The 25,525-nt window shown below is 41.3% G+C and overlaps 2 protein-coding genes across 13 annotated transcripts in view; both read left to right on the top strand.

The window, feature by feature from the left end:
• Positions 1 to 8,158, top strand: part of OSBPL8 (oxysterol binding protein like 8) — an 83,861-nt gene extending 75,703 nt beyond the window's left edge. For all 12 annotated transcript variants that reach the window (XM_059846879.1, XM_059846882.1, XM_059846880.1 and 9 more), the window contains 5 exons: positions 74 to 259; positions 2,542 to 2,629; positions 3,032 to 3,134; positions 3,675 to 3,780; positions 4,011 to 8,158. In XM_059846879.1, coding sequence (XP_059702862.1) covers positions 74 to 259; positions 2,542 to 2,629; positions 3,032 to 3,134; positions 3,675 to 3,780; positions 4,011 to 4,146 — 619 coding nt within the window. In that variant the 3' untranslated portion in view covers positions 4,147 to 8,158. The remainder of the gene's footprint in view (positions 1 to 73; positions 260 to 2,541; positions 2,630 to 3,031; positions 3,135 to 3,674; positions 3,781 to 4,010) is intronic.
• Positions 8,159 to 8,304: 146 nt separating this feature from the next.
• Positions 8,305 to 10,370, top strand: BBS10 (Bardet-Biedl syndrome 10). The gene is made up of 2 exons (XM_059846891.1): positions 8,305 to 8,513; positions 8,582 to 10,370. The coding sequence occupies exons 1-2, from the start codon at positions 8,326 to 8,328 to the stop codon at positions 10,341 to 10,343; spliced, it is 1,950 nt and encodes a 649-aa protein (XP_059702874.1). The 5' UTR covers positions 8,305 to 8,325; the 3' UTR covers positions 10,344 to 10,370.
• Positions 10,371 to 25,525: the final 15,155 nt, after the last annotated feature.

The raw sequence follows: 25,525 nt of genomic DNA on the forward strand, positions 1-25,525 counted from the left end.
AGGAAATTGTTTGCAGTTATTTCTGTCAACCAGATTGTGACTCTGGTGATTCTGTATATTGTTCATTTGTCAGGCTTTGGCAACAAGTGACAAAAGCAATAAATAATAAAGACCAAACAGAAGCTACTCAGGAGAAATATATTCTGGAAGAAGCTCAGAGAAAGAGTGCTAAAGAGAGGAAACTTAAGGATGAAGAGTGGACATGCAAGCTGTTTGATCAGGATTCAGTCACAGGAGAATGGCACTATAAATACGCTGAGTGAGTCCTGGAGTGCTTGGTAATGTTGTTGATGCTCTTCTGTGGTTTCAGCAGCAAAAGAGCTGATACATATAGCTTATTTATGTATAACAACATAGCTGTGCTATGTTCTAGATTTTTTGGGACGTGGCAGTTTGGGGTTTGTCCTCCCTTTTTCCCCCGAGACTGACATCTATGTAGATTTTCCCAAACTGGAAAATAATGGTACATATCGGCATACCAGCTCAGAAAATCTAGTGTCTGAAAATCAGAGAAGGTTGTGCATAGTTGGATTGAGCCATTTAATTTGTTATATATTAGAATAACTGAGAATAGCAGCTTTACAGCAATAGTTAGTGCTGGGTCCAGGTGGCTCTGCCTGGCTGTCAAATCTGTCCTGCACATGAGTGTCTGTGAATCTCTTTGTGTGATGCTCTGAGTCAGAAGCTGAAGATGCAGCTGTCTCCCTGACTGCTGGAAGGATGCATTCTGTGTCCTCACCAATGTTGCAAAAGTCAACTTGAAGCTGAGCCCTTTACTAGTGATGATTTTCACAGAGCACCCATGTTCTGCTGATTTTTTTTTTTTTCAGTAACCAGCATGCTTCTGTATTGTAGGGATTGTAAAAGTTAAATAGCCAACAATGATACACACAAAGTTAAGTAACTGTGAATCCATGGATGCTGGAAACATATTCCCATGGCTAAACGTGTGAGGCCTTTACCTTTCTGTACCAGAATGGTGATATTGAGGTCATAGCCTAAGTGTATGTACAGGGAAGAGTACAAGAATCCTGAGTACTCTACATGTCACCAGCAAATTTGGAACATGGAGGTTTCCTGGAACCAAACAAGGAATCTGTGTATTTAACAACTCTCAGTAAATTCTTTTCCCATTAATTTCACTGGCTTCTTATTAAGTTTGTGCAGACTTTCACAACTGCAGCAGGGAAATTCCCCAACTAGACTAAATGCTCAGTGAAGTACCCTCTCTTTGTTGGAATCCTCTAGTGCTGTTGATGCCTCTTCCTGTTGGAAGAATTGTGAACAGTCCAGCTGAATGGACTGCCCATACTCTTGAACCTTGTGCAAAACCATTAGGAAGAGAACTGTACTTGAAATCTGTTAGACTTAAGACCTATCTTGTAAATCTGTGTTATTCTCAATGTCCTTGAGGCCTTGTGGTTCAAGGATGTGTCACAGAAATTTTGCTATGTACCAGAAAGCAGTCTGCACTGACAGCATTCCCTAGAAAAAGCCTCTCTCTCTCCTTTCAAGCATATAATGCTGGCTCACCACCTGGTCGATGTAGAGAGCAGTCTGCTATACTTAGTGTGAAAGATGTGTTCAGTGAGCTGGAGCATTTGTTAAGGTATCTGGATTATGGATTTAGGCATCTGGATTACAAATAGAGAAGAGAGCAATGCCTAGTTCTTAGCCCAGTTACCTCAGATGACATTTAATTCAAGTCAGGTTAAGCTAAGACATAAGTGCAGGTCTGTGTTCACAACATCTGAAGCAGCTACAGCTATTTAAAAGGCATGCAGAAGGACACAAAAGGAAATCCATGCTTAATGTACTCTTGCTAAAGCTCTGCGTCAGAACATCCTTCCTGCAGCTCGCTTGCAGCTTCTGTCCTGAAAGCTCTGTAATCAGTGGCGACCTTGGTGTTTTCCTTTGGCTGCTTGTTGTTCTCCAGTGAGTTATGTGTCTTATGCTGTTGTGGTTTTTTTAAATTCTGTATCAGACTGTAATTGGAAAAGCACTTCTAAAAAATCAGAACAAGAAAACTGTGCATAGCTCGTTAGTGTCTCATGAAACCAGTCTTGATTACCACTAGCCACTTTGGGATGAAAGCAGGTTTGAGGTAACTGATTCTTAAACTCTCCTTCATAGGCATCTTTTAAAAGGAAAAAAGAAAGCTCAACAAAAAGCAGTCTAAATATTTTTCAATTCCCCTAATTTCCCTGTAGTTCTAAAATAATAACTGTATCTGAAGCAGGAAATCTTTCATGATTCAATCACATATGATTGGCAAAAAAAATTCATTATGGTATTGTCGGTTAATGTAATAGTTTGTACTCCTATCACTGGCTGGGGGTTTGATCTGGACATGAAGTTCACTTTTTAGCTCTCTTGGCCCTGCAGGTTAAGACTGGACCATAAGTAGAAGATAAGATCACGATGCCATATCTGATTTCTATATAGGGAAAGCTTTAGCCTCTTCATACTGAGTAGTTTCTGAGCAAGGAAGAATTTCTTATTAAAATTTGCTATAGTGTTAATAATATTTACTTTGTCTAGTACCAGACCATGGGACCCTTTGAATGATATGATCCAGTTTGAAAAAGATGGCGCAATCCAGACAAAAGTCCGACATCGGACACCAATGGTATGTTCCAGTTCTGACAGCACATGCAAGATCCAGGAACTTGTACATCTTATACATTATGTGTATAAAGATCATTGGAGCATTGGGATTAATGGAAACGCTATTAGCCTACAAAAATGTTGTTTACACACAATATACAAAGTCTTTCACTTCTGTGTTGCATCCTAAGCAGTAGAAGTGACTTGATTGGATAGGAATATAAAATATGTAGATTTGAGCTCAGCAGTTTAATGTGTATTTTCCCTTAAATGGGAAGATGCACAAAATTCAGACTGCTAATACATCAAAAATTTTAACTTGGACTTCTCTTAGATATTGTGCTTTTAACTGCCATTGTTGGAATGTGCTGCTTTGCTACAGTTCTGGTTCTCTGGAAATAACACATAAATTTATCAATTTTAGGTTACTGTTCCAAAAATCAAGCGAAAGCCATCCAGTCTGAAGAAAGGAGAGTGTGGTTTCTCATCCCCAGAGCCTGATAACCAGGATTCCTCTGGGAGTGAAGGTACAAAAAGATACATTTACTTACAGAAATAAAAAATTTGACAACTGAAGAGTTCAGTGTCATGCATACTCTTCTTATCACAATGTTTTTACGATGCTTTATCCAATGTGAAGCATGTTCTGGAAAACAAAGGAGCAGAATGGCTCATGGTTTTGAGTGCAAATTTTCCTGTCTTTTTAAATGCAGCGTAGGTAGGCTTAAGTGCTGCACATATTTAATATCTAGGGAAAAAGAATGGTGTTCATAATCTGGTCTCTTTCTTAAAAGGTTAATTACTTTAATTTTTAGATTAGTATGTGGATAGAGGGTAGGTTTTTGTTGTTGATAATGTTCGCAGAAGCTAAACAATATGACAAATGTTTAAAAGATATTCCAAGCACTTAAGTTGCTGTCCTGTGGTATAGGTGACTGAAATAAAGTTTTCTAGTTAAAAAATTTTCTCCTTATTTTTACTACAGGTTTAGTTTGTCATTCATACTTTGTTCCTTTTGTGGCAGCAGTCACTTCAGTCAATTAAATCTGGCTTTTGTATCCTTCTAGCACAACTTATGAAGCATAATACAAGAATAAGGAAAAAAGGGGCAGACCTTGGTGAACTGCATAGTGCCATTGAGTCTATAAAGGAAACACAGGAAGACATTAAAAGGTAGTACTAATTAAAATGCTTTAAAATGGTTTGGAGAATAGTAATCTTGGTAGGATTTTTTTTTTCCCCCTTAGAGGCCGGTATGTATCTTTACTCTTCTCAAATATTGATTGCTCATTGATGTTTCAAAGTTTTCCTCTAAAGCTGCCTTCTGTAGGGAACCCTAGCATAGTAGAAAATGTCAAATTGTCTAGTCTGCAATTTACAGGATATTGTTTTCTATCTTACAGGGAGATCATGGCGCTACGAAATAGAGTCACTTCGAATTCATCACCCTGGGACTACCACTCCTTGCAGTTTAAGCACTATGTCTTCATTGTACTTATGGTTCTGCTACAGCTTATCATTAATGTCTTGTTCAAATAAGAAGTGTGAACAAGGGCCTTCTTGAACTGGAATGATCAAACTGTCACTGGGGACCATATTTTAAGCTGGACTTTAAATGATGCAATATTATGTAAAAGAACTGTGTAGCAACAACTTACAGAACTTTGCCTCAGCATTCGTGGTTCAGAATCATACTTGTGTCTACCCAGTTGCAGTAAGAACTGTGTAAGTGCCAGTACACTCTTGCTCCTGGTGTGTGCCTCTGTCTCGCAGTCATCCGACATCAGCCTTGTGTTAATATTGCGTCACACTGATGAATCTTCACCACAGAACACATCAAGTTCAACACTGAGCTCAGACCCTATAGGTAGGATGTGATCCCTATTATGGTAGAATGATAAACAGGCATACTTCATTACATATAAACTTATCATTTTTGTAACAAAAACTTTTGAAGTAGCCAACAGCTTTTGTAAATGGCATGGGGTGTTTGGAAGTAAACTTTTAAGGTCAAACAAATACATTATTATAGGAAAAATTGTGTGTGTTAGGAAATGGCAGGTAAAAAGCTAAAGTCTTTGGGAAATCTGCAATATAATGTCCTTGATTAGTTTTGGAAGTATGAGGTTTTTATCCTGAATTACTGTAGGCTTGTAAGCCAGCTGTTTTGTAGTTTTAAAACTTAAGATTCATCTTAAAAACATTCCACATCTACTGTACAGAGCACATTTTTAACAGTACAGCAGCCAGGGAGGTACTGTTTTGGTCTACTCATGAATTGCAAATGTCAAGGATCTCTGGTACGTTTGGAAGTCTTGAAAAATCTACAGCTTTGGATTTACATTTGTTTATGGCCATGTCATGGTAAGCAGACAGACTGCTGATGCCAGGACTCATGGGTATTTCTGAAACAAAATGTCAAGGGGTATGCTTAGGGTATAGCTTGAGCTGAATCTCCAAAAGGCAGTGAAGATTAGGATTCAGGCACTGTCATGAGTAGAGTGGCAAATGAAAATCTGTGTGTTTACACAGGGAAAGCTCAGAAGTTGTGTGATGGCTAACACCACATATCTCAAAACAAGTAAGAGGAAAATCCAAGTGTTTGAAATCCCTCTGTACTGCAAGTATAAACTACCTACCAGAATACATGGATGCACCTTCTTAGTATGCCGTAGCCATACAAATTCATGCAAAGCTTAAGTTTAAATTCAAAACCAGGTTTTCTAACATTTCTTTATTTGAAGAAATGTATGCATGTATAGAATTTGTAAAATTCCAGCTAAAAAATGTAGTGCTGGTATTTATCTGGTGAGTTCCCTGTGCCAGTCAAGCATACCAAGGCAAAAAGGGGCTGTAGAAATGAAAAAGTATTTTCAGTACCCCAGGTGAGACAACAGGAGGATGAGTGACACAATGTAAAGGACAGCCAAGTTTGTTTTCAGAGGATCCTCTCAGGAACCAAATCCATCCTGGGCAGTGCAACAGTTTGAAAGTCATGTTTGGCTTTTTGCCATGGCCAGGTTATGCCTCTGCCTTGGGCAGCCTGCCTGACTCTCCAGGTGATCTGCCTTTCTGATCTGCATCAGTCTCACTAGTATTTAGTAAAAATCCTGTTTACTCCTTTATCTGTCCAGCTTATATATTTCTGTGGCTGACACTTCCATGCACCTCCCCTTCTCTTTCGCCCTTCCTCTTCTGTGGGCCTCAGCTGTGTGAAAGTCTATTGTGTAAGCAGAGAACTTCAGCATATTTCCTACAGCTTCACATTAGCACAGCTTGGTCTTGAATAATGTTTCTGGAACGTGTTACGTTAACCAGATCTTGTAGCCATGAGCAAGACCAAACCTGGTTGGACTTCTATTAAATCTACAGCTGATTTAACAGGGGCAAAATTTGTGAACACAGAAAGTCCCGTCATAAACAAACAAAATAATTACAAACGCCTCAGTCTCTAAATGGAAACTGAAGTTACCTATGTATGAAATGGCATTAAGAAAGCAGAGTATTACGGCACTCATTTTAACATTCTTAGCCTGGAATGTGGCTGTTCATTATTGCATTCAGATGTCAAAGCTTCACCTGTCTTAAGATCCATTACAAGCCTCTGAACATACTCTGAACATGAGAATAATCCAATGAGTGAGATTTGGGCAATAACTTCAATCCCCTAAAATAATATTCTGCTAAATTTGTGGTGCTGAAACTCTTGACTGATAGTTTCAAGCTTTTATCATCCCTGTAAATAGAAGTGTCCTTCTGCCTTTTCATGCTGATTTTTTCAATCACTTCTGTTCAAGAGCAGTGAATAACACAGTCTGCATGCATTTTTACATGGACCACATGGTAGTGACTGGATTTGACCCAGCCAGCTGGCTGGCTGGCAGTGTTGGGCAATGTCAGACTAAAAAGATAATCCATAGCTGAAGTTCATGCTTAGCTCAAGATGAGTGAAAGACTTGAACAGAGCAAAACAAAATCCTTGCCCTTATTTTCCTTTTCAGTTTATTTTTTTAGAGTTGAATTCTGTTGAAAAAGTGCTTTTAGTGATGATCTGGAAAGGAAAAGGATATGTGATCAAACTTCTTGAAAAGTAAAATTGCAGACTTCTGTGAGACTTTATGATTAGATAAATTCTGAAAAGTACAGTGAAAACCTAGTGATGTCTTATTTTGCTGGATTTTGTATGTTCCCTCATTTGAATAGAACAAAGAAACTTCTTCCCTATTTTTTACTGTACAGTTGGTCACAGACATGTATGGATCCTTTTTTTTAGTGTGTCACCATTGTCCTCTTTAGCCATGATATGATGTACAGCAGATCTTGACTACTAACTGCTTAAGACTGAGCTCTGCACCTATATAAAAATTGATTGTACAGTTTGCAGATGCTTGATGCTTGAGGGCTGTGGCCTTCTAGTTTTTAAAGTTTTTGACAGCACTTGTCTTTACATTTGATTTCCAATTCCTGTTTTGTTTGGGTTTTTTTCCTTGTACAGGAAATATCTGCAGAATTTGCCAGGTGGTTTTGTTGGGTTGATTTGTTTGTTTTCAGATGCACTCTATGCCTTTAATTTGCCATTTAGGTACAGGTTGCCTAACTGGGTACAGATAACCTAAGCTAAGAAAAAGTAAATATGCCATGTGAAATACAAGTATCATTTTCAGTAGATGATGTTTCTTGAATTTCATGTGTTGATTCCTTTTAAATAGTTGATATCACTTAATGAGGGTTTACAGTCCAGTTTTCATGTCCTTCCTCCCACTTGTGAAATCTCACTAATTATTTGCAAGGTTGTCCTGTAAAATGTAATGGTTGTGGTTTCTTCTTTTTTGTTTGTTGTTTGCTGCCCTTCTGTGCCTTTGGCAATTTTTTTCTTCCTAGATTCATGTTTATGAAACGGACTTGTAATTCAGTGTCTCTTAAAGGCTGTTATTTTAGCTATTACGATTGTTTGTGTAAATAATGTGTAACGAAAATTCTGTACATCTCTAAGTTTTAATTATTTTTATTTCAGGAGTACCCGCAAATCACTGAAAATTTAGCAGATATTCAAGTATTGTAAACAGTGCCTTCTTGATGGGTTTCTATGCTGTTTGGAGACATGTAAAGATTTGTCAAATTTGTGCCATATATAATATCAGATCTTTTGTGAGGGCTGTTGTGTTTGAGAACTGATGTTCCTGCTTAGTCAGTCTCTGGGGGGGAAAAAATCAGCTGTTAAAACATTTCACTATTTCTTCTTTCTGGCTGGTGAGCCGAAACTGAAGGATTTGGGATGTTTACAGTGAAGCTGCACTACTTTGTGCTAATAGAGAAATAGCTCGAACGATGTAACTTCGGGCTGCGATTATGAAACTTTTTCTCCTTAACTTTTTCTCCTTTATGCCCTACCCCGGCTTTTCGCTCTGCCAAGCGGGAAGATTAGCCCTCAGGACACAGCGCCCGCTTCCCCGTCCCGCGTGTGCCGCCCTGTCCGACACCCGGGATCGCCGCTTTGTGTGAGGGATCTGGACTGTTACGGCCCGCCTCCAATAAAGATGTGTCGCACCTCCGCGTCTCTGGCCTCTGTGAGCCGCTCTCCCGCTCCTCCGTCCCTCCCGCGCGGCTCCCGCTCCCCGGGTCCCCTGTCCCGCCCCTCCGCCGCTGCCCGGGCGCGGCCCTGACGCTCGGCGGGCGGAAGGAAGGAAGGAAGGAAGGGGCGGCCCGGGCGCGGCGGCGATGGCGGCGGCCGGGCCGGAGCGGCCGCGGCTGTGGCAGGAGGCGGCGGCGCTGGCGGGCGCGGTGCGCGGCGCGCTGGGGCCGCGGGGCGGGCGGGCTCTGCTGCTGCGGCCCACGGGCGAGGCGATGCCGACGCGGGACGGGCGGCGGCTGCTGGAGGCGCTGAGCGTGGAGGCGCCCGCGGCCAGGTACCGCGGCGGGGGGGCCGGGCGAGGCCGGCGGCGGCGGCTCCCTAACGCTGGCCGTGTCCCGGCAGGGTGATGGCGGCCCGCGCCTGCAGCCACCGCGCCGCGACGGGGGACGGCGCCAAGAGCTTCGTGGTGCTGCTGGCGGCCGTGCTGGGCGGGCTGCGGGCGGCGGACGGCGGCGCCGAGCTGCGGCGGGCGCTGCGGGACTTCGAGACGCAGGTGCTGGAGCGGGCGGCGGCGCGGGGGCTGCGGCGGCACCTGCGGCCGGCGCCGCCCGGGTCGCTGGAGCCGCTGCTGGAGCCGTACCTGGCCGGCCGGCTGGGCCCCGGCGAGCGGCGGCCCCTGGCGCGGCTCTGCGCCGAGATGTGCCGGCGCTGCGCCCCGGCCAGCGCCGCACGGCCGCAGGTGCTGCGGCTCCTCGGCCGGCGGTTCGCGGAGCTGCACGCCGCCGTGCCCGGCCTACCCCTGGCGAGCTCCAGGGTCCTGCCCGGCATCGTCCTCCGCAGGGACTTCGCTGCCTACTGCCCGACGGACGGGGAGCTGCGGGCCCTGCTCGTCACCGAGTCCCTGGGGCCCACCCTGACGGCCCCCGGTGTGGAGTTTGTTGTAGACTCCGAAGGTCAGTATCAGGCTTCCCTGCGCTGGATCGCTAAGAGGACAGAAGCCTTAATGAAACACTTGCAGAGTAACAACGTTAAGCTGTTACTGTCGAGTGTGAAACAAGAAGATGCAGTTATCTACTATGCCAAATTATATGGTGTGTCTGTAGTAGAGTGCTTATCCTCGGAAGAAATGGCCCTTATCAGTGAAATCACTGGTGTCTCCCCTTACGTGCCTTTTGGTGATAACATGGACAGAGAAATAACTGAAACTGCAGTGGTAACGTTTTGCCAGCCCTTGCTGCTCGTTTCCAAGAGATGTGTCCACATTGGCCTCGCCAGTGTGTGTGCCTTCCAGCCCCACTGCCTGATCCTGTGCGGGCCGGTCGATGGCGTTAATGAGCAGCATGCTGCTGCTCTACAGGAGGCGTTCACAATGCTGCAGCAGCTGTTTAAAACAGTTGATCAGAGGGGGCAATGGAAAGCGGAACGTGAAAGCCAGTGTAAAGCCTCAGATGTTTACACTTGGCATTCTTCAGCTACTCAGAAACAACTGGTAATAGAAAATACTTGTAATGCTAACCAGGTTTCTGAATGTCAGCTGAATGCACTTAGTGACACAACAGAGAGGAAAATTTTCTACCCTGATAAAAGTGATCTGCTGGTCCACAATCAAAAGAACCACAGCACTCCTGTGTTAGTGGCACATAACACTGATACAGTCACTGCGTGTGAGTGCCTGGATGTTGGCAAATGTCTAGAGAAAACATGTTGCCATATAGTTCCATTTAAACAGGAGGAGAGTTGTGCAGGTATTGCACAGGATTATTCCAACTGCCTCATAGAAGCAGGATCAGTTTTGCCAGTAGGAGGTTACTTTGAAATCCTGTTACATTATTATATTCAGGATTATGCAAAACAGTGTCAGCAGTCAGAGGTAACCATTGTATCTAATGTGGTTGCTCATGCTTTGCTAAGTATTCCCAAGGCCTTGTACCAGACATCAGAACGAAATGGCTTTACCAAATTCTATCTTGAAGCCATTAATTTACTCCAAAAAAGTCAGCCACTGCCTGTAAACGATGAAGGCTTAGAGTCAGTGTATTGCAAATACCAGTTAGTCATTTCAGTTCTTCATTGTGTGACAGAGCTTCTCTCCATAGACTTAATAATTGGTATTAGGCGGCCACTCCAAAAAATTGAGGATCGTGATTCAGAAGATGACACTTGAAATAATTAATAAAGAATGATTTTTATATGTGTTGTGTCCTTGTGTCTTCTTGTCAAATGGACACCCTCAAAAGTCTGTGCTAGAGACTGAAAGACGCTTCTCTTAGAAGATAAAGGCTAACCAGCTGAGACTGTGGAAAACGCGGTTGTGAACAATATGAGCTTGACATTTTGAGCATGAGGAACTGTAGCCAATTTCCAGTGCAGAAGATGTGCAGTGCAGTCTCCATCCGCGTGCTGAGGATCCTGTGTACATTCAAGCCAGGGGTCAGCTTTGCCTTTTTTGGTGGATTGAATGTTTTCACAAGCTAGATGTAATTTGTTTTTTTGGCATGTTAAAAGTTTCCAGTATGACACAAGCCACTGAACTTTAAAGTTACAAACTAAGTGGTGGATTTTGTAGCCTTCATAATTAGCTAGATTAAATGGGTTTTTTGTTTTCTCTAATAAAAATATTTTGTACACATCATGATTTTGACTATAAAGGGGAAAATATTAACTGTTAGCCTGTTCAGCACTGGGGCAGGCAGCAGTGGTGTACACTGTGGTGTATCCCAATGAAGAATTTTCTGATAGGAGATGAAGCATTTTTATCTTCCATTGAGTTCATTTCAGTTGAACTACAAGAGTTAAGAATAATTTCACACCATGACTTTATGGCAGTTTCTCTGGAAAATTAGTTTATATGACATTGCTTAGTACAACTCTTAATTTTAACTACAATGGGTTGAGTTGTGGTCCTGGTATAAAAGGCTGTGCACTTACAGGAAGAGTTTACCCAGGCACTAAAGGAGTTGTGTTTGAAAAACCTGAGACAGTTCAGTGTTTGATCATTAGTGATTTTATTCTGGGTTTGTTTTTTGGTTGGTTCTGTTTTTCCCTAATTCTTTTTTCCCATGAATTTTCACTGTAATAATACTTGCTTTAAGCCCAGAAGCACCTGCATGTGTACCTCCCTTTCTGCTGGGTCCTAAATACTACAGGTTTGATGGAGGAGGCTTTTGAGTAAATTGACCAGCTGCAGCTGATAATGGTATCAAATTGGTTCTCTGTGCATTTCCCATTGTTGCATAATACTGAGAGTAATGGCTTTTTTTTTTTTTAATTTATTAAATAAAATTTAGTGGGGCTGTTTAAAACCATAGACATAAATCATTTACCTGCTATACCTGAGTTGGTTACAATTAGAAAAGAGATTTTTTTTCCCCTCCATTAATTTAGGCTTTTTCAGTTTCTTCAGAAGACTCAAACTATCAAAGTTCTTTCAGGTGTTTTGTCAGCAATGCTTCATTTGACTGCAACTTTCCATTGACATTTTACATATATTCCTGGTAATATAAAACATGGTAATAGTTTTTTTTTTCCTGACGAATACACTCTTACAGACATGTGCAGATAAATAATAGTGATAAATAATGCATGTGCAGATAAATAATAGGGCTCACTAGAGTGATTTCTTTAATAAAGAACTAAGGACAGTAATTGTTTTTGTTAGAATCTTTTGCAGGTGTAGGGTGGCGGAGAATTAAACAGGGAGGAAAGAGAATCCCATCCTTGTTGCTGCCATGTGCTGTTGGAAGCTGTTTAATATGACAGGTCTAGTATGAGCCTAGAGAAATCTCTCTTGTGGAATGTTCCAGAGCTGTGTGCCCTGTTCTGCCTGGACGGCGTCAGGAGCTCCCACCAGCCTTGGCACTTCAGCAGCCACTTGGGTCTGCATTTTACTGCTGTAATGAGCTGATGAGATGGTTTTGCTCTTGCACAAGTTTCTGCAATTCTCTCTTCAAACCACTGACCAACTTGCTGGCCAGAGAGAAGTGATTTGCTCTGTGGTAGTCTACCTACTGTGGCATAGAACACGTGAAGCCTGGCAGCAGCGGGGGTTCTCTGCAGAAGCAGCTTTTGTATTCTGAATCAAGGTGCTGTCTAAATAAAGAGAGTACTGTGTCATTTCACATTACTTTATACCATTTGCACATCTGGTTACTTTCAGATTTACTGCAGTTTCTTTGAAAGGTTAAAAATATTTTGTTACATGAACAGCCTTCTGGTCATTTGATTTAAATTGTGTCATTCTTACTGGGAAGAAGAAAGTCCAGAAATTTTATCATATATAGAACTTTTGCATGCCAGAGATACAAAGGAGAATTTAAAAATGACAGTTATATAAAACTTATTTCTGACCTGTTTTTGGTGAAACCTCTTGAGTCTGAAGATTGATTGAGGCAGGAACTATATTTCTATGACTTCTCTGTCCTTTTATATTTTATGAATTATCTGTTTTCCATTTTGAACCACTGTTTCCCTGTTCTGTCTGCAGAACGGGGATCATGACAGGCTTTTCCCTTGGAGAGCAATGTCCCTTCATTCTTTGTCCTAGTCTGCAGAAGTGGATGCTTGCTCAGGATTTGGCTGTTTGGTTCCAGTCCTGGAGTCTAAGCTTATTACAAGATGTGCACCAGCTCAAGGGAAAAAAAAAAATGGCATTAACTTAGTCTTTGGAAAGAAGAACAGATTTACTGCTGGATTCAGCTCTTCCTTATCCTTAGGAGTCTTCTCCGGTAATTAGCCTGGATGTAAACATGATCTATCTTAGAAAATATTTTGGGTTCACTGCTATCCCATCTACCCCTTAAGAAAAAGGCTGCTTATAGCCCCGAGAAGCAGCTCAGTCTGTCTTCTGGGCTCTGCCTTGGGTGCTGCCACTGCCATTTCTGCTCTGCTGATGTTTTTGACCTGCTTCAGCAGCGGCCCTGCATTGCAGAGGCTGCTCTGGCTGTTAATGTTCCTTGGTGCCTAAGCCTTAGGTATGCAATAGGTCATGGCATCTGGCAGCTATCCCAATTTTTAAAGCTGTCCCTAGCTATAGCTTGCCCTTTGGCAGGGGCACAAGTGATCTCTTGACAAGGACCAAAGAGGTTACCTGGGACAGCTTGGGACAACATGTTTACTCACTCAAAACCACAGGGACCAGTGTGTTGGGGCATTCACTGGGGTTGTAATAGCCTATGGCTTTTTCTTCATGCACTGTTTCACAGAGATTATTTCTATTTTCCCCCATTATTCTATTATTTTTATATTTCTAAATATGGGTTGGCCTCCATGCAAAGTGGAAGTTAGGTACCCATGGACATGTTTCAACTCTGATGCAGTCTTGAAATACGCCGTAAAAGTTCAGGGATAGTGATGCTAATAGTGATGCTCTAAGTTTTTTTCATATTTTTCAGATTCTGTACTGCCTTATTGTGTAACTGTGAACTTCATATAAAGTGTTAGCAAGTTGTCTTCACAGTTTAGTTAGACAAAACAATCCTTTTTCAGCCTGAGACCCAAGGGCACCATTGCAGCTTCAGGCCCAAAAAGTATAAACAACAGTGAATTGAGGAGAGTAGCAGTCTGGGAGAATGGGACTTCATAACCTGAAGGTGTAACTGGACATTTAACCCCAATATACTAATGGACCAAAACTTATAAAAGTGTGAAAACTCATGACTGGACACCCATCTTGTGTCCATCTTGCATCCATCTTGGGTAGAGACACAGCTTTTGTACCACCTCTTCAAGGTTCATCCTCTGAAGGCCTTTTAATAAATACCTACTTTATTCCTATAACTCTGTCTAGCCTCTGTTCCAGGTAGCCTCTCTAGGCATCAATAGCCTAAGATTAAAAGAATGGCTTTTGAAACATCTTGATGTTTAACTCTCCTTTCTGCAGCCCTTAGCAATCTTAGATTCTGCCTCACATGAAATTTATCAGAATATTTTTAAGGCATTCAGCCCACCCACAAGGACTCCTAGGTATATTTTAAGCAAGGTAATCCTATTTGTTAGGTAGCAGATTCACATATACAGGCAGGTAGTTTCTCTTTTTTCTTACATTTTAAAAACCCCGGTTTTAATATATGTGTCTAGTAATGTGCAGTGAGACTAGGTTGAAACTGCCTCCTGCATGCAGTTCTTGAGAATAGGAATAATCTATTTACATGACAGGAACACACTGGTGTTTATTTGTTGATTTGTGTGGGGGTCAAGTCTGAATAGAGCTTTGCAGGTGCTGGGACCACACTGAGGCAGCCTCTGTTCCCCAGCTGTCCCCATTGCTGACCCCGCCAGCTCCTCACTGCTCAGCACCTTCCCTGGCTGTGCTCGCTGCTCTCCCTGGTTACCAGACAGGTATGGCTTAACTTCTGTAGTGGAAGTTATGCAACCTGAGTGTGGCCTTACATTTTCATCCATGCTTAGCTGACCTTCAGCATTTTTGGCAGCTATACAGAGAGCAGAGTTAAATAGGAGCCAGGCACAACAAAGAATATTGTTCTGTTGTGCCACAAATCTCATGCTGCTGAATCACATTTGTAAGAGGGGATAGGAGAATGCAACATTTTGTTAGAAACATTACTGTATAGTGGCACATTTTATATTTTTCCGTATATTTCATATGCAGAAAAATTATGTTGTTTCTGTTGCTACCTCTAGAATAGAGATAAGTCATCTTCCAGAGCCCAGAGGTAGGGGATTAATCACACCATGTGAGAAGATTAAGGAAGATTAAATTCTTCACTTGCATATGTTTCCTGGACTTCACTAGAATTGTATTCATCTGTTCCAAATTTCCTTTTTGTTACATGACATATCTGCTATTAGTGGTAGAAACTTCTGATTTCAATGCTGAATTATTTCTATACTTGTTTAGGTTAATCCTCTTGCATATTGTTTTTTAGTCAGGTTCTTTTAAATCTCATGTTAAGGGAGAGAAACTTTCAATGTTCAGTTGCAAAATTCTGTTTACTTTAATTTTCATCTTGAAACCTAAGAAACTATGTGGTTTTGTCACTTGTAAACTCAAATATTAAATAGTTGTTCTATTTACTATAGTACTTATCCCATTATTGCTATTAAAACTGAACAACACAAGAGAGTAATGAATTTAACATCAGCCACTTTGGAAATGCATTGGCTGTAATTAACACGATTATAGTTTTGCAGTATCATTTTGTGTAGAGTGTTGTTTGTATTCTGTTAACGAGACTAGAAATAGATGTTTAGATCTAGGATTATGCAAATGACTTCTCCCTTAATAGAATACAGTATTAAGCTAATAATTACTTCCAGGAGTAAGAATTCTAATTTTTGCATTCCAAAACTTAAAACAATAGCAAAAATGTAATAGATGTAATACATAGTAGCTCCTTCTTTGTGATATAGTTCAATAAAGGACCAGACTTTGTAAGCGATGCTCATGCCTGTAATAGATCGAGCAGTGTACTTTTTTAAAAACAGTCCTGACATAAAGAAAACAAAACAATTTTCCATAGGGACGCCATTTGTGCTGGTTCAGCTTGTTTCTCACAAAGTCACCAGCAGATAAAAGAGCTGTTACACTGAGGCTTTGGTCCAGTGTGGGATTAAGGGCACATCAGTAATGCTCTGTTGTGCATGGCTGCGTCCTAAGCCATCAACAGCAGAAATCACTACAAAAGATAAAATTTCCATTAAAGGTATTTAAACAAAGGTACTGTTTTGCTGAACAGATTTTTTAATCTGTTCTTATTTTGAGATTCCTGGTAAAACAATCCAGCATGGTGATCTTGCTTTTGATAAGAATCATGACCTACTTTCAGTGGATGTCTTCATTTTGCAGGCTAGGCATCTGATTAAATATTACCTTAAAATGGGGATGCAGAGAGGAAATACATAGCAGGGCTTTCTTTGTGTATATGGGGGTACAGGCAGCTCCAGATTAGAGTAACATCCACTGAGATATTGACTTCAGATTTGGTACATGTCTGGTATCATGTATAAGGATTAGATTTATATGCCACTGCTTTTGGAGCACTGAAAGTGATTGTAGAAACTGCTGGATTATATTCATGGGGGAAATAAACTGCTTGGGAACTTTTACCTAAAATCAGAAATACTCTGAGACTTATAATTACTGATGCAGTTCTGAAAAAGTACAAACTAGTCACAAAGTGCTGAAACAATTTAAATCTGTTACCGGTGTTGACTGTACTGGAGGTGTTATTGGCATGAGGGTTTTTTAATGTCCTAGTGTTAGAAGTATAACCCTGAGGAGCTGTGCCCCACAGCAGGGCTGCTGCTGCCATTCCTGTTGGCACTGGAGGTAGCTCTGCCCTTGCACTCCAGCAGTCACACAAAGACAGGTCCTATGGTGCCAAGATTAGATGTGGTACAGTTCACCTTACCAGGGTGTTTAGGATTGAATTTCAGCAGCTCAGTAAATCTTGTAGGCTGTGGTGTAGGTAAGCAGAGGGGTTTTTTTGGCATTTCCAAACAACCAGTGCTTATAATGCAGCAAGTATCGGAAATTACATTCCCTGTAATCTGAGACATTTTTGTCACCTTGCAGAATTTTTCAGTGAGACACTTTTTAAGACTTGGCAGTAATTAGCAAGTAGTATCAGGATCATTTTGTTCTAGGACTCCCCTCTGTTAAAAAGTTTGCCACCTGGGCTATAATCCTAAGTGCTGCGGAAGTTATAAGAGGAGCCAATGTGTAATCATGCAGAAAGCAGGAATTTTTCCCCTCCTGTGTCATTGCTTTTTCTTTCTGCTTAACTGTAAGAGCTCATGAGGCAGTGAAATATGGTAATAACTCCATGGGTATGTGGGTGGAGAGAAGAAGACAGGAGATAAGAAGGCCCAGTTCAAAAAGAAGAGGGAGGAAAGATGAAGGCTGATTGATGAACAGAACATAGAAAAGGACTGTGTCGGAACTCAGGACATCCCTTTGGGAGTCTGGAGTTGCCGGGACCCTTGCCAGGGGGCTCGGAGACCCTGGCACACAGCCCAGAACACCGGTGGGTTCGATTATGAACCGTGGAGCAAATTGCCACCTTTACATGAAGAGATAAAAGCCACAGCAGTTTAAATAGTGCAAGAATAAAGTAATCACAGGGCGCAAATGTAGGTTTTAGGATTTTTAGTATAGGGGTTTTTGGGGACAAGATGGAGGGTTTTGGGCGTGTCTAGCCTTTCTTCTTCTTCTTTTCTACCTCCATCTTCACTGGTGATGTTGGCACTTTTAGATTGGTTTAGAGTAGAAGCTCAGTGTCTAACATAGGTGATAGGTATTGGAAAATAATTGTAAATATGTTATACGTAGTTTGTAGTATATAAAGATAACACCACCCTGGGGGCAGGCAGAGTGCCTCTGGCTGTCCTGCTGAACAGACCTCGGCTGGGCAGGAAGAAAATGTTATAGATAAGATACAATAAACAACCTTGAGACCAAAAAACTGAAGAGCTTTGACTGATCCTTTGAACGCGCAGGCTGAAACAGAGACTTTTAACACAAGTCGGGGTCGCAAACCCTGCGGCCTCCCGACAGGACTGTTGTGTAGAAGGAAGAATATACACTCTCAGATTAGTGACTGGGGAGAACCGGCCCCAGCTTTGACACCTTTCTCCCTGGAGAAGCAGTAGCAAAGGGAAGACATTAAGTTCTTCTATCCCCTTGGAAGACTGGTAGATTGTAGTTGCCAAGTGGAAAAAGATAAAATGCATAAAACGGATTTTCTCCTGTCCTGGTGTAGGGGAGTAGCTACCTTGGAAAGCGTTAGGAGCTGTGGAGACAGTCTGTCTACATATCTCAAGGTGTCCTGGGCTGTAAACTTGCAACAGCCTGAGATAAAGATTCACATTTCTGTTCCTGAAGCTCAGTGTCTAGGAGTGGGTAAGAAGTGGGTAAGAAATGAGTGGGTGTGGATTACATTTATTTAGATAGCACATCTTGTCCTCACTGTCCTGAGCCTCTGGAATGTGCTTTGATCCTTAGGTCTTTCGAAGGTACAGGCTGGTATCAGCAGTGCAGAGTTTGGCTCCCCAGCCTCAGCCATGAGGGGCTCAGGGCTTGAGCTTTAGTGGTGTCTTGTGCCTGGGGAACCTGCACAGGTTTGTGTTTCAGGGCACCTGGTGAATAACAAGGCTGTAGTGGGAAGTTGCTGGGTTTACTGCTTTAAAAATAATTGTATGAACTCTTATTTAAGCCATAAATCATCAGCTGATAAATTTGCCATCTGCTAGGCCTTAGATAATGGATCTAAATTTATTTGTGTTAAAGCATAGAAAGACTGTCTAGGACCTCCAAGCTTACTTTTCATAGTGAAATATGAAAAGCAGGAGTTCAGTGCTTTTAGCCTCCTCATTGAATTGTGGGGGAAAATTAATTTTCTTGTATAGTTCTGTCTTCTCATAAGACTGAAACATTTTAAGATAAATGATTCTTGTAAAAGTAATAGGTTTCCAGCATCTCCAATAACAATCCAGTATTGGTAGCATCTTGTTTGTTTAATAGCTAGCACTTATGAAAAACGTCTGTCCTGCTGAAAACAGCAAGTTTCAGCCTGTGCATATTCAGACCCCAAACCTCTAATCCAAATGTATTCAAGTGATTATAAACAGAAGATACTGAATTGACAGAGTACCAGACCAGTAAAATTAATTGCCCAGCACTTTAGAGCAGAAGATGATTGATACCAGATTTTTTTTAATAATAGTTCACATTGCTTTTCCTGCTGAAAAAAAAAACGGTTGAATTAAAATGCATGAACAAGATCATCAATCATTTTCTTGCTATTGTATTTAACATATTTGAGTTTTAACCATTTATTCTGTGGTGTCTCTAGGGCTTTGTAAATATGATTAATATATGATTTCAAAAGCTTTTTATTGATTCAGTAACTGACTGACTTGGCTGTAGCATTTTAACAGTGAAGATCAAATTATAATAAAAATGTAGGAAACATCTCTGAATATCTTGGAAATCTGACCCCATGAACCATTGGGGGAAACTAGTGGACTTTTCCTTCTGGACTTTTATAACAATTTGTGCCTGAGGTTAGGATTGGATCCTGAACCAACAGCATCTGCAAATGGCATTTAGGATCTCATGAACTGTGCAGCTTTTTAACATATGTACCTTTACATTTTGACATTGCTTAAGTTTATAACGAAGTCTGAATCGGAATCCAGAGAAATAAATTTCTAATCATTATTCCCTCTGGATTCCTGTTGTCAGAATGAGTGGGTGTTCACGTCAGAAGGTAGAATAAGTGCTAGTGCCTTGAAATGCTGCATCTACAGCTCCTAATGGTGTTGCACTTGTCATCGTGAGCTTTCCAAATGCTCCAGTTTTGAACTTGGAATAAATTTGCTCCACTCGTAAAAACACCCACGTCTGTAGGAAGAAATGTGTGCATGTACCTTTCTTTAGTTTCCATAATGTGACATGTGTTTTCTCTCTGTAATTTTCCTCCCTGGCACTGTTTTTATGTGCCATGAGACACTGACCATTCCTTATCCATATTCTTTCCTCAAGGTTGAGCGTTGTCATGTTTTGTTAAAATCTTGGATGTCAGAATTTCTCTCTACTTACTATTTATCTGTTCACATTTTTTAATCGCCCTATTCAAAAATGATGTTTAAGAGTCATTGAATGATTCAATAGAGAACAGAAGATATGAATATTCAATTTAAAGAAAGCAAATGCTAAGGACTTTTCAAACTTTTCACAATAACAGGCATTTATTGTAAAAATAACAAACCAAAAGTTGATCTTCTGCTGAAATAGCTATTAAATACCATGGAGTGACAATAATCAGCTAGAGGAGGAGGCAGAGTTTAAGACCCCAGGGTTTTATCATTGCTGGCACTGATTTACTGCATAGCCCGGAGTCAGTCAGTTAATGCCCATGTGATTAATTTTTCATCATGAGATACTAGGGGGCTTCACATTCATAAAGGTTTAAGACTGTGCTTTAAATGGTGGGGAATTCAAGGAGAGATGCAAGGGCAATCATTGTCTGTTTGAAAAAAAAAACAAAAAAGAAAGAAAGAAAGAAAACAGTAATATATTAGATACCCTCTCATTTTCTCAATTATCTTTTTATACAGTGAGGAAAACTGTTTCTACCAGGATTGCAGATATTGCATATTGTATTCCTTTACCCACAACTGCTGTAGGAAAACTGAGTTGCTAATGAGGAAGCAGGCACCATTTCCTACTTTCCTTTCCCTTCCAATAAAAAACCAGCTCCCTCACATGTAAAGGATTTCTGCATGTAGTACAGAGAAATGTTTAAAATACAATGGTTTTAATGAGCCCTTCCCTTTCTCATACTGCAGCTCCATTTTTTTTTTCTGTATTTCTCTGGGCCATTGCTTGTGATTTGAACTCCAAGCATCTTGGAACAAGTGAAAATGTGGTTCTGTGATTCTGTGAAAATCAGGAAATGTGCTGTGTAGCCGAGTCAGGACAGGTTGCAGTGACTTCCAAAAGGTGCAAAAGAAGCCCTGGTATCCCAAGCTGAGCCAGCCTTCAAGGGCAAGGTGCCTCCCTTCTGGAGCTGGCATGGCCTGTGTGTGGTATAATGATGTCCAGGTCAATGATATGACCTTCTCCATGGTCAGCCAACCAGGGGTATTGCCATACTGCCTGGCAGGAGCTCTGTCTCCTAAAAGCAGCGGAGGAAAGGTGTATGGAAAATCACTGCCTGGGAAACTCTCTCTTCTCGCCTTGCAGCCAGATCTTTAATTTATTTGTTCTTTAATCCAAGTCTAGGTCTAACTTTTTAGGGAACAATAAATTGTTACGTAGTGTGCCACTTGGTTTGCTAGGAGCCTGAGTTAAGCATGCAGCAGACTACCTGTGTAACACTGGGTGATTACATTAGGATGAAATATGGAGATGGAGGCTATTCACTGGGTTATACTCATCACATCATTCCAATATTTGCTTCTGTTAATCACTAGCACAATAAAAATGTCTTGCCATTCATTCTCTTTTCACTACTAAACTTCAACAGTCTTTATGAAATAATCTACACTTTGGAAGACTTACTACTGCCATTAAAATAGTGAGTCCAATGCCTACATATTTATCATTTACCTTTAGCTTCTTTCTCCATAGATACTGGAGATGATGTTTAAAAAAATAATATTAGAAACTCATAACTAAGTTATAACTTATAATTTATAACTTTACACTGATAACAGCTCAACACAAACCTCTAGGTCAAAATCAGGTACTTATCTGGGATCCTAATCCCCATTTCAATCCTTCAGACCTAATCTACAAAAGAGAAAGAAGTAATTTTGCTGAGATTTGTTCTAATGGACCAAAAGCAACATTTTTTGAGTGTTATGAGAGATGGTTTTTGTTGTTCGGGAGTCCACTGTATAATAATTCACAGAATGCCATTTCTATAGCAATTAGTGTACTCTGAATGGATAGAGTATTAGATATTTATTCATAGAATTACATATGTTAATTGTAGCCAGGTTGTTATGGTGCTCTGACTTTGAACTTGAACTTCCACAGGTGCCTTGACAGAACATCCTAACAGCGAAGACAAGGACAGAGAGGCATGATTGTGTTGAGATGCTGATTAATTATCCTCAAGGTTATATGGGAAAGTCAGAGAGAACTGATTCATAAGCCATTAGCAACTGAAACCCCAATTTTATGTTAAAAAAATAGAAGGTTGATGTCTATTGTTGCTCATAAAACAAGCAACAGATTTTCATTAAAATCTGACTGCTGCTGCAAAGGAGATTGACTGGAGAAGCCCAATCCCACCAGTGCATGGGTGACAATAAATGTCAGAGTACTGATAGAACTGGGAATGGAGGGGAAGGTTTTTTTGGCTTTGCTGTGCCATGGAGGGGCATACTTGTTTAATGCCCTGGGATGTGGAAAGCTGTCTTGCCTTACTGCTGCCTAAAGAAATCACTTGCAGTGATTTGCCCTAATATATAAAAATCAAATTCCCAAGTTCAAATGGAAAAAAAAATCCAAAAAACTGAGCGTACAGTCCTGGAGCTTGAACTCCCCTTTGCATTTGGTGAAATGGAGACCTCTTCTGTTTCCTAAATTCAAGATACTCTACAGAACCTGGGTTCTCACAGGATGGCAACTTGAAGGTTTTAGGTTTATAAGGCAAGGGACATTTGGGAAAGGCTGATGCTGAACTCCAGAGATGGAATGTTTGCATGGACTCCCTAAATTTGAATTCAGACTGCAAGTGCTGTGAAAAGAGAATGGGAGTTAGGGATTGGACGGAGGGGGCCTATTTGCATTCGTCTCCAGTTTCACTGAGAGCATCCTGCATGTTTATCGAGCCGAGGATATCTGCTGTCTGCAAGGCAATGACTCTCAGTTCCTGCTGAGATGCCAGAACTGCAGGAGACAGAACTGGCTGTCTTCCAAAGGCGAGCTAACATTCCCTGAGATGCAGCAGCCTCCCTTGCCGAGGTTGGCAGTCTCTCTCTGACTGCTGTGTGTGGCACTAGAAAACCTTCCAAAGAAGAGAATTTTTTAAAAAGAAATAACACTTTGTATCAGTAATGAGAACAACTGTCGGCCTCAGATGCCACATCTGCTTCAGCTATCCTGGATACTCTTCAGAGCTGTATGCAAAAGGAGTTTAGGTACTTTTCTACTAAATGAACCTGGCTCCCCTCTATCTCTTTTTTGACCCAGATGAAAGGAAGCCTCTTTCTTTTCTCTGTCCCAGAAGGGCTTCCTCCTATCCCTGACACTGCCTGTGAAAAGAGGTAAAGGTAGTGCACACTCCCTCCATTGTTGGTCTGCTTCAAAAGATGATGGAAGAACCAGGAATCCCAAGAAGCTTTGCTAGCATTTGCTTGGTAGATGTCAGCCAGCAGGTTAAAAGACTGGAGAGCCCCTTGGGCTGATCTGGTAGTCCTGCTGTTATCTTACGGTGCCCTTCCTTCCATCCCCTTCTTTCATTCTTTCCTGTTAATGTATTTTTGTAAACTGTATGCAACAGAAGCATCCACTCTCCTGCAGGCTGCTTCTTGTTCTTGGTTCCTCTAGTCCTTTGAGGTTGAGAAGAAAACCAGATCCAAAGCATGGAATAACATGCTATTTTTGGTGATGGACAGGGTTTGGATCTTCAGCGTTTTTAATGCCTGCCTGTCTGCACCGTTTAGATGTGAGGGTATGTGCCTCCTGGAATTGTCTTAGGTGAGCTGGATCAGAGAGAACTGTGAGCTCTCCCCCTTTTTCATGACAGGTTTTGTATATAAGAGATAAGCAGATGGCAGGGCTTGGTGTTTCATAGCTGTCTAGGCAGGCTGCCTTTCAGTTCACATTTGCTCCGTGTAGGACAGACTGGCACAGCTCTGTCTAAAGCTGATATCACTGATGGGATGGGCTGGGGGACAGAGAAGCACATCATGTGATCAGAAATCTGCCTAGCCCTCCTACTAAATATAAGTCAAAAAAGGCTTGCCTTCCTGATGACTGCATGGTAGGTGACTGCACATGAATGCACACTGCTAAAATTCATAACTGTGTATGATTAAATGCTGTTCTTCACTCACTTTATCCACTTTCCTACTTGGTTCATATACAGCATTCACTTAGTGGATTTTACTAAGTGGTGGTCTCTGTGCAGTTGGCAGTCACAAGAAAGAGCAGAGGAGAAAGTTCCTTCCACAGGAAAAACATATTAGAAATAACACCACCACAGGAGGAGGCAGTAGTTAACACTGGAACTTTTCAACTTTCTTCATTTGCTAATGTTGTCAAAGTTGGCAGCTATTTAAGTTGGTGACAGCCCTCTAAAGACATCACGGGTTTTGGTTTGTTTTTTTCTTAAATAAGTAATCCATCAGAATGGCAAAATACCTTTGGAAAGAAGAGCACTGTGATATTAAGTTCATCTAAAAGTTACAGGGAAAAGCACAGCCTGACTGTTAATTGTTTTACTTCAATGCCTTTTGATGATATTGAGAGCTTAGAAGAGCTCAATAGTGCTTTCAATTACTTGGGTGTAAATCCAGAAAATGACAGTGGAGTTGGTCCAGATTTACATAAGGACAAATGAGATTTTAAGAAATGTCTGTATAGTTTCCTTTCAGGCTTTATATATAATTATCTTAATTAGCCTCTCAATTCAAGGGTCTAATTTCCACCATGGTTAATGAAGAACACTTATACTTGGTGACTGAATTATCTGACTTGAATTATCATTTTTAGAGAATATTCTAAAGACTCCTAATGAGGAAAAAAAAGCCTCAGAGTTCTCCAGCTTTATTTTTCCAAATACGTAGACTAAATATAGCGTGTGTTCCCCAGAAAATGGGAGTGACAGGGATTAGTAATTCATGAACAACATGGCCCATTTACAGTCCTACCAGCACACAATTCACTGTGGCATGGAGAATATCAAACAAAACAACTCGGTTGACTTCCATGCATTTAAAACAATGAGGAATAAAGGCTTAATTCAGACTAAAACTCCAAAAGCTCCCCGGATTTAGTTAACAGTAATGAAAACACTGAATAATAGCTAAGAAATAAGTTGAAACCCAGATTTTAAAAGACTGAAAAATAATTAATTAAATTCCAAAAGTGCTAGGAGTTGTTTAAAATGAAGCTGTGTTCTGTCACAAGGCTTTGCTCAAAAAATACTTTTTGAAAAGTCCTACCAAAATCCATGGATTTTGTTTAATTGTCAGTGTTTTAAATCCCTGCCAGCCTGTTCTGAGAGGTGGTACGCTGTGACTACGAGCAACCCATCAAGACTATGGTGTTTCTTAGCAGCTGATCATTTTTGCATGGTTTTCTTTTAAAATAGATCTCAGGACTGGGTTGCAGGGGCCGCAGTTCCTCATTTGGAAATGGAGCATTTTAGGCTTGATGCTCTGGGCAGGTATGGAAAGCAGAGCACAGCAGTGCTCCCAGGCAGGCTGTGTCCCGTGTTACTGGCAGAGGAAGGTGCACTTGTGTGGCAGCTGCTGCAGGGACTCCAGGCCATTGAGGTGAGCGATGGCAGTGGCTCTGAGCAAGGATGGCAGAGCACACTCCAAACCCCTGTGAACAGGGACACCAGGCAAATGTCACCATGGCATGTGGCACTCAAGTGCTGCAACTGCCTTCACATCTTGCTGTCTGTATAGCACTCCCACAGTGCCAGCAAAGTTGCAGCCAGCCTCAAACGTCCAAAAATTATTGGGTAAGCTATGGGATCAAATAGCCTTTAAATGACTGGCATACCTCCAGGTTTTGAGAATCACACTGAAGGCATGTTTTTGCTGCATTGTCATAAAGTAACATGGTAGCTTGAGCAGGAATTGCTGACCTTCCCAACAGAGGTAACATGAATTACCCAACCAATGCGCTCCTACTCACCA

Source organism: Haemorhous mexicanus, chromosome 5, assembly GCF_027477595.1.
Source record: "Haemorhous mexicanus isolate bHaeMex1 chromosome 5, bHaeMex1.pri, whole genome shotgun sequence".
NCBI classification, from domain to species: Eukaryota; Metazoa; Chordata; class Aves; order Passeriformes; family Fringillidae; genus Haemorhous; species Haemorhous mexicanus.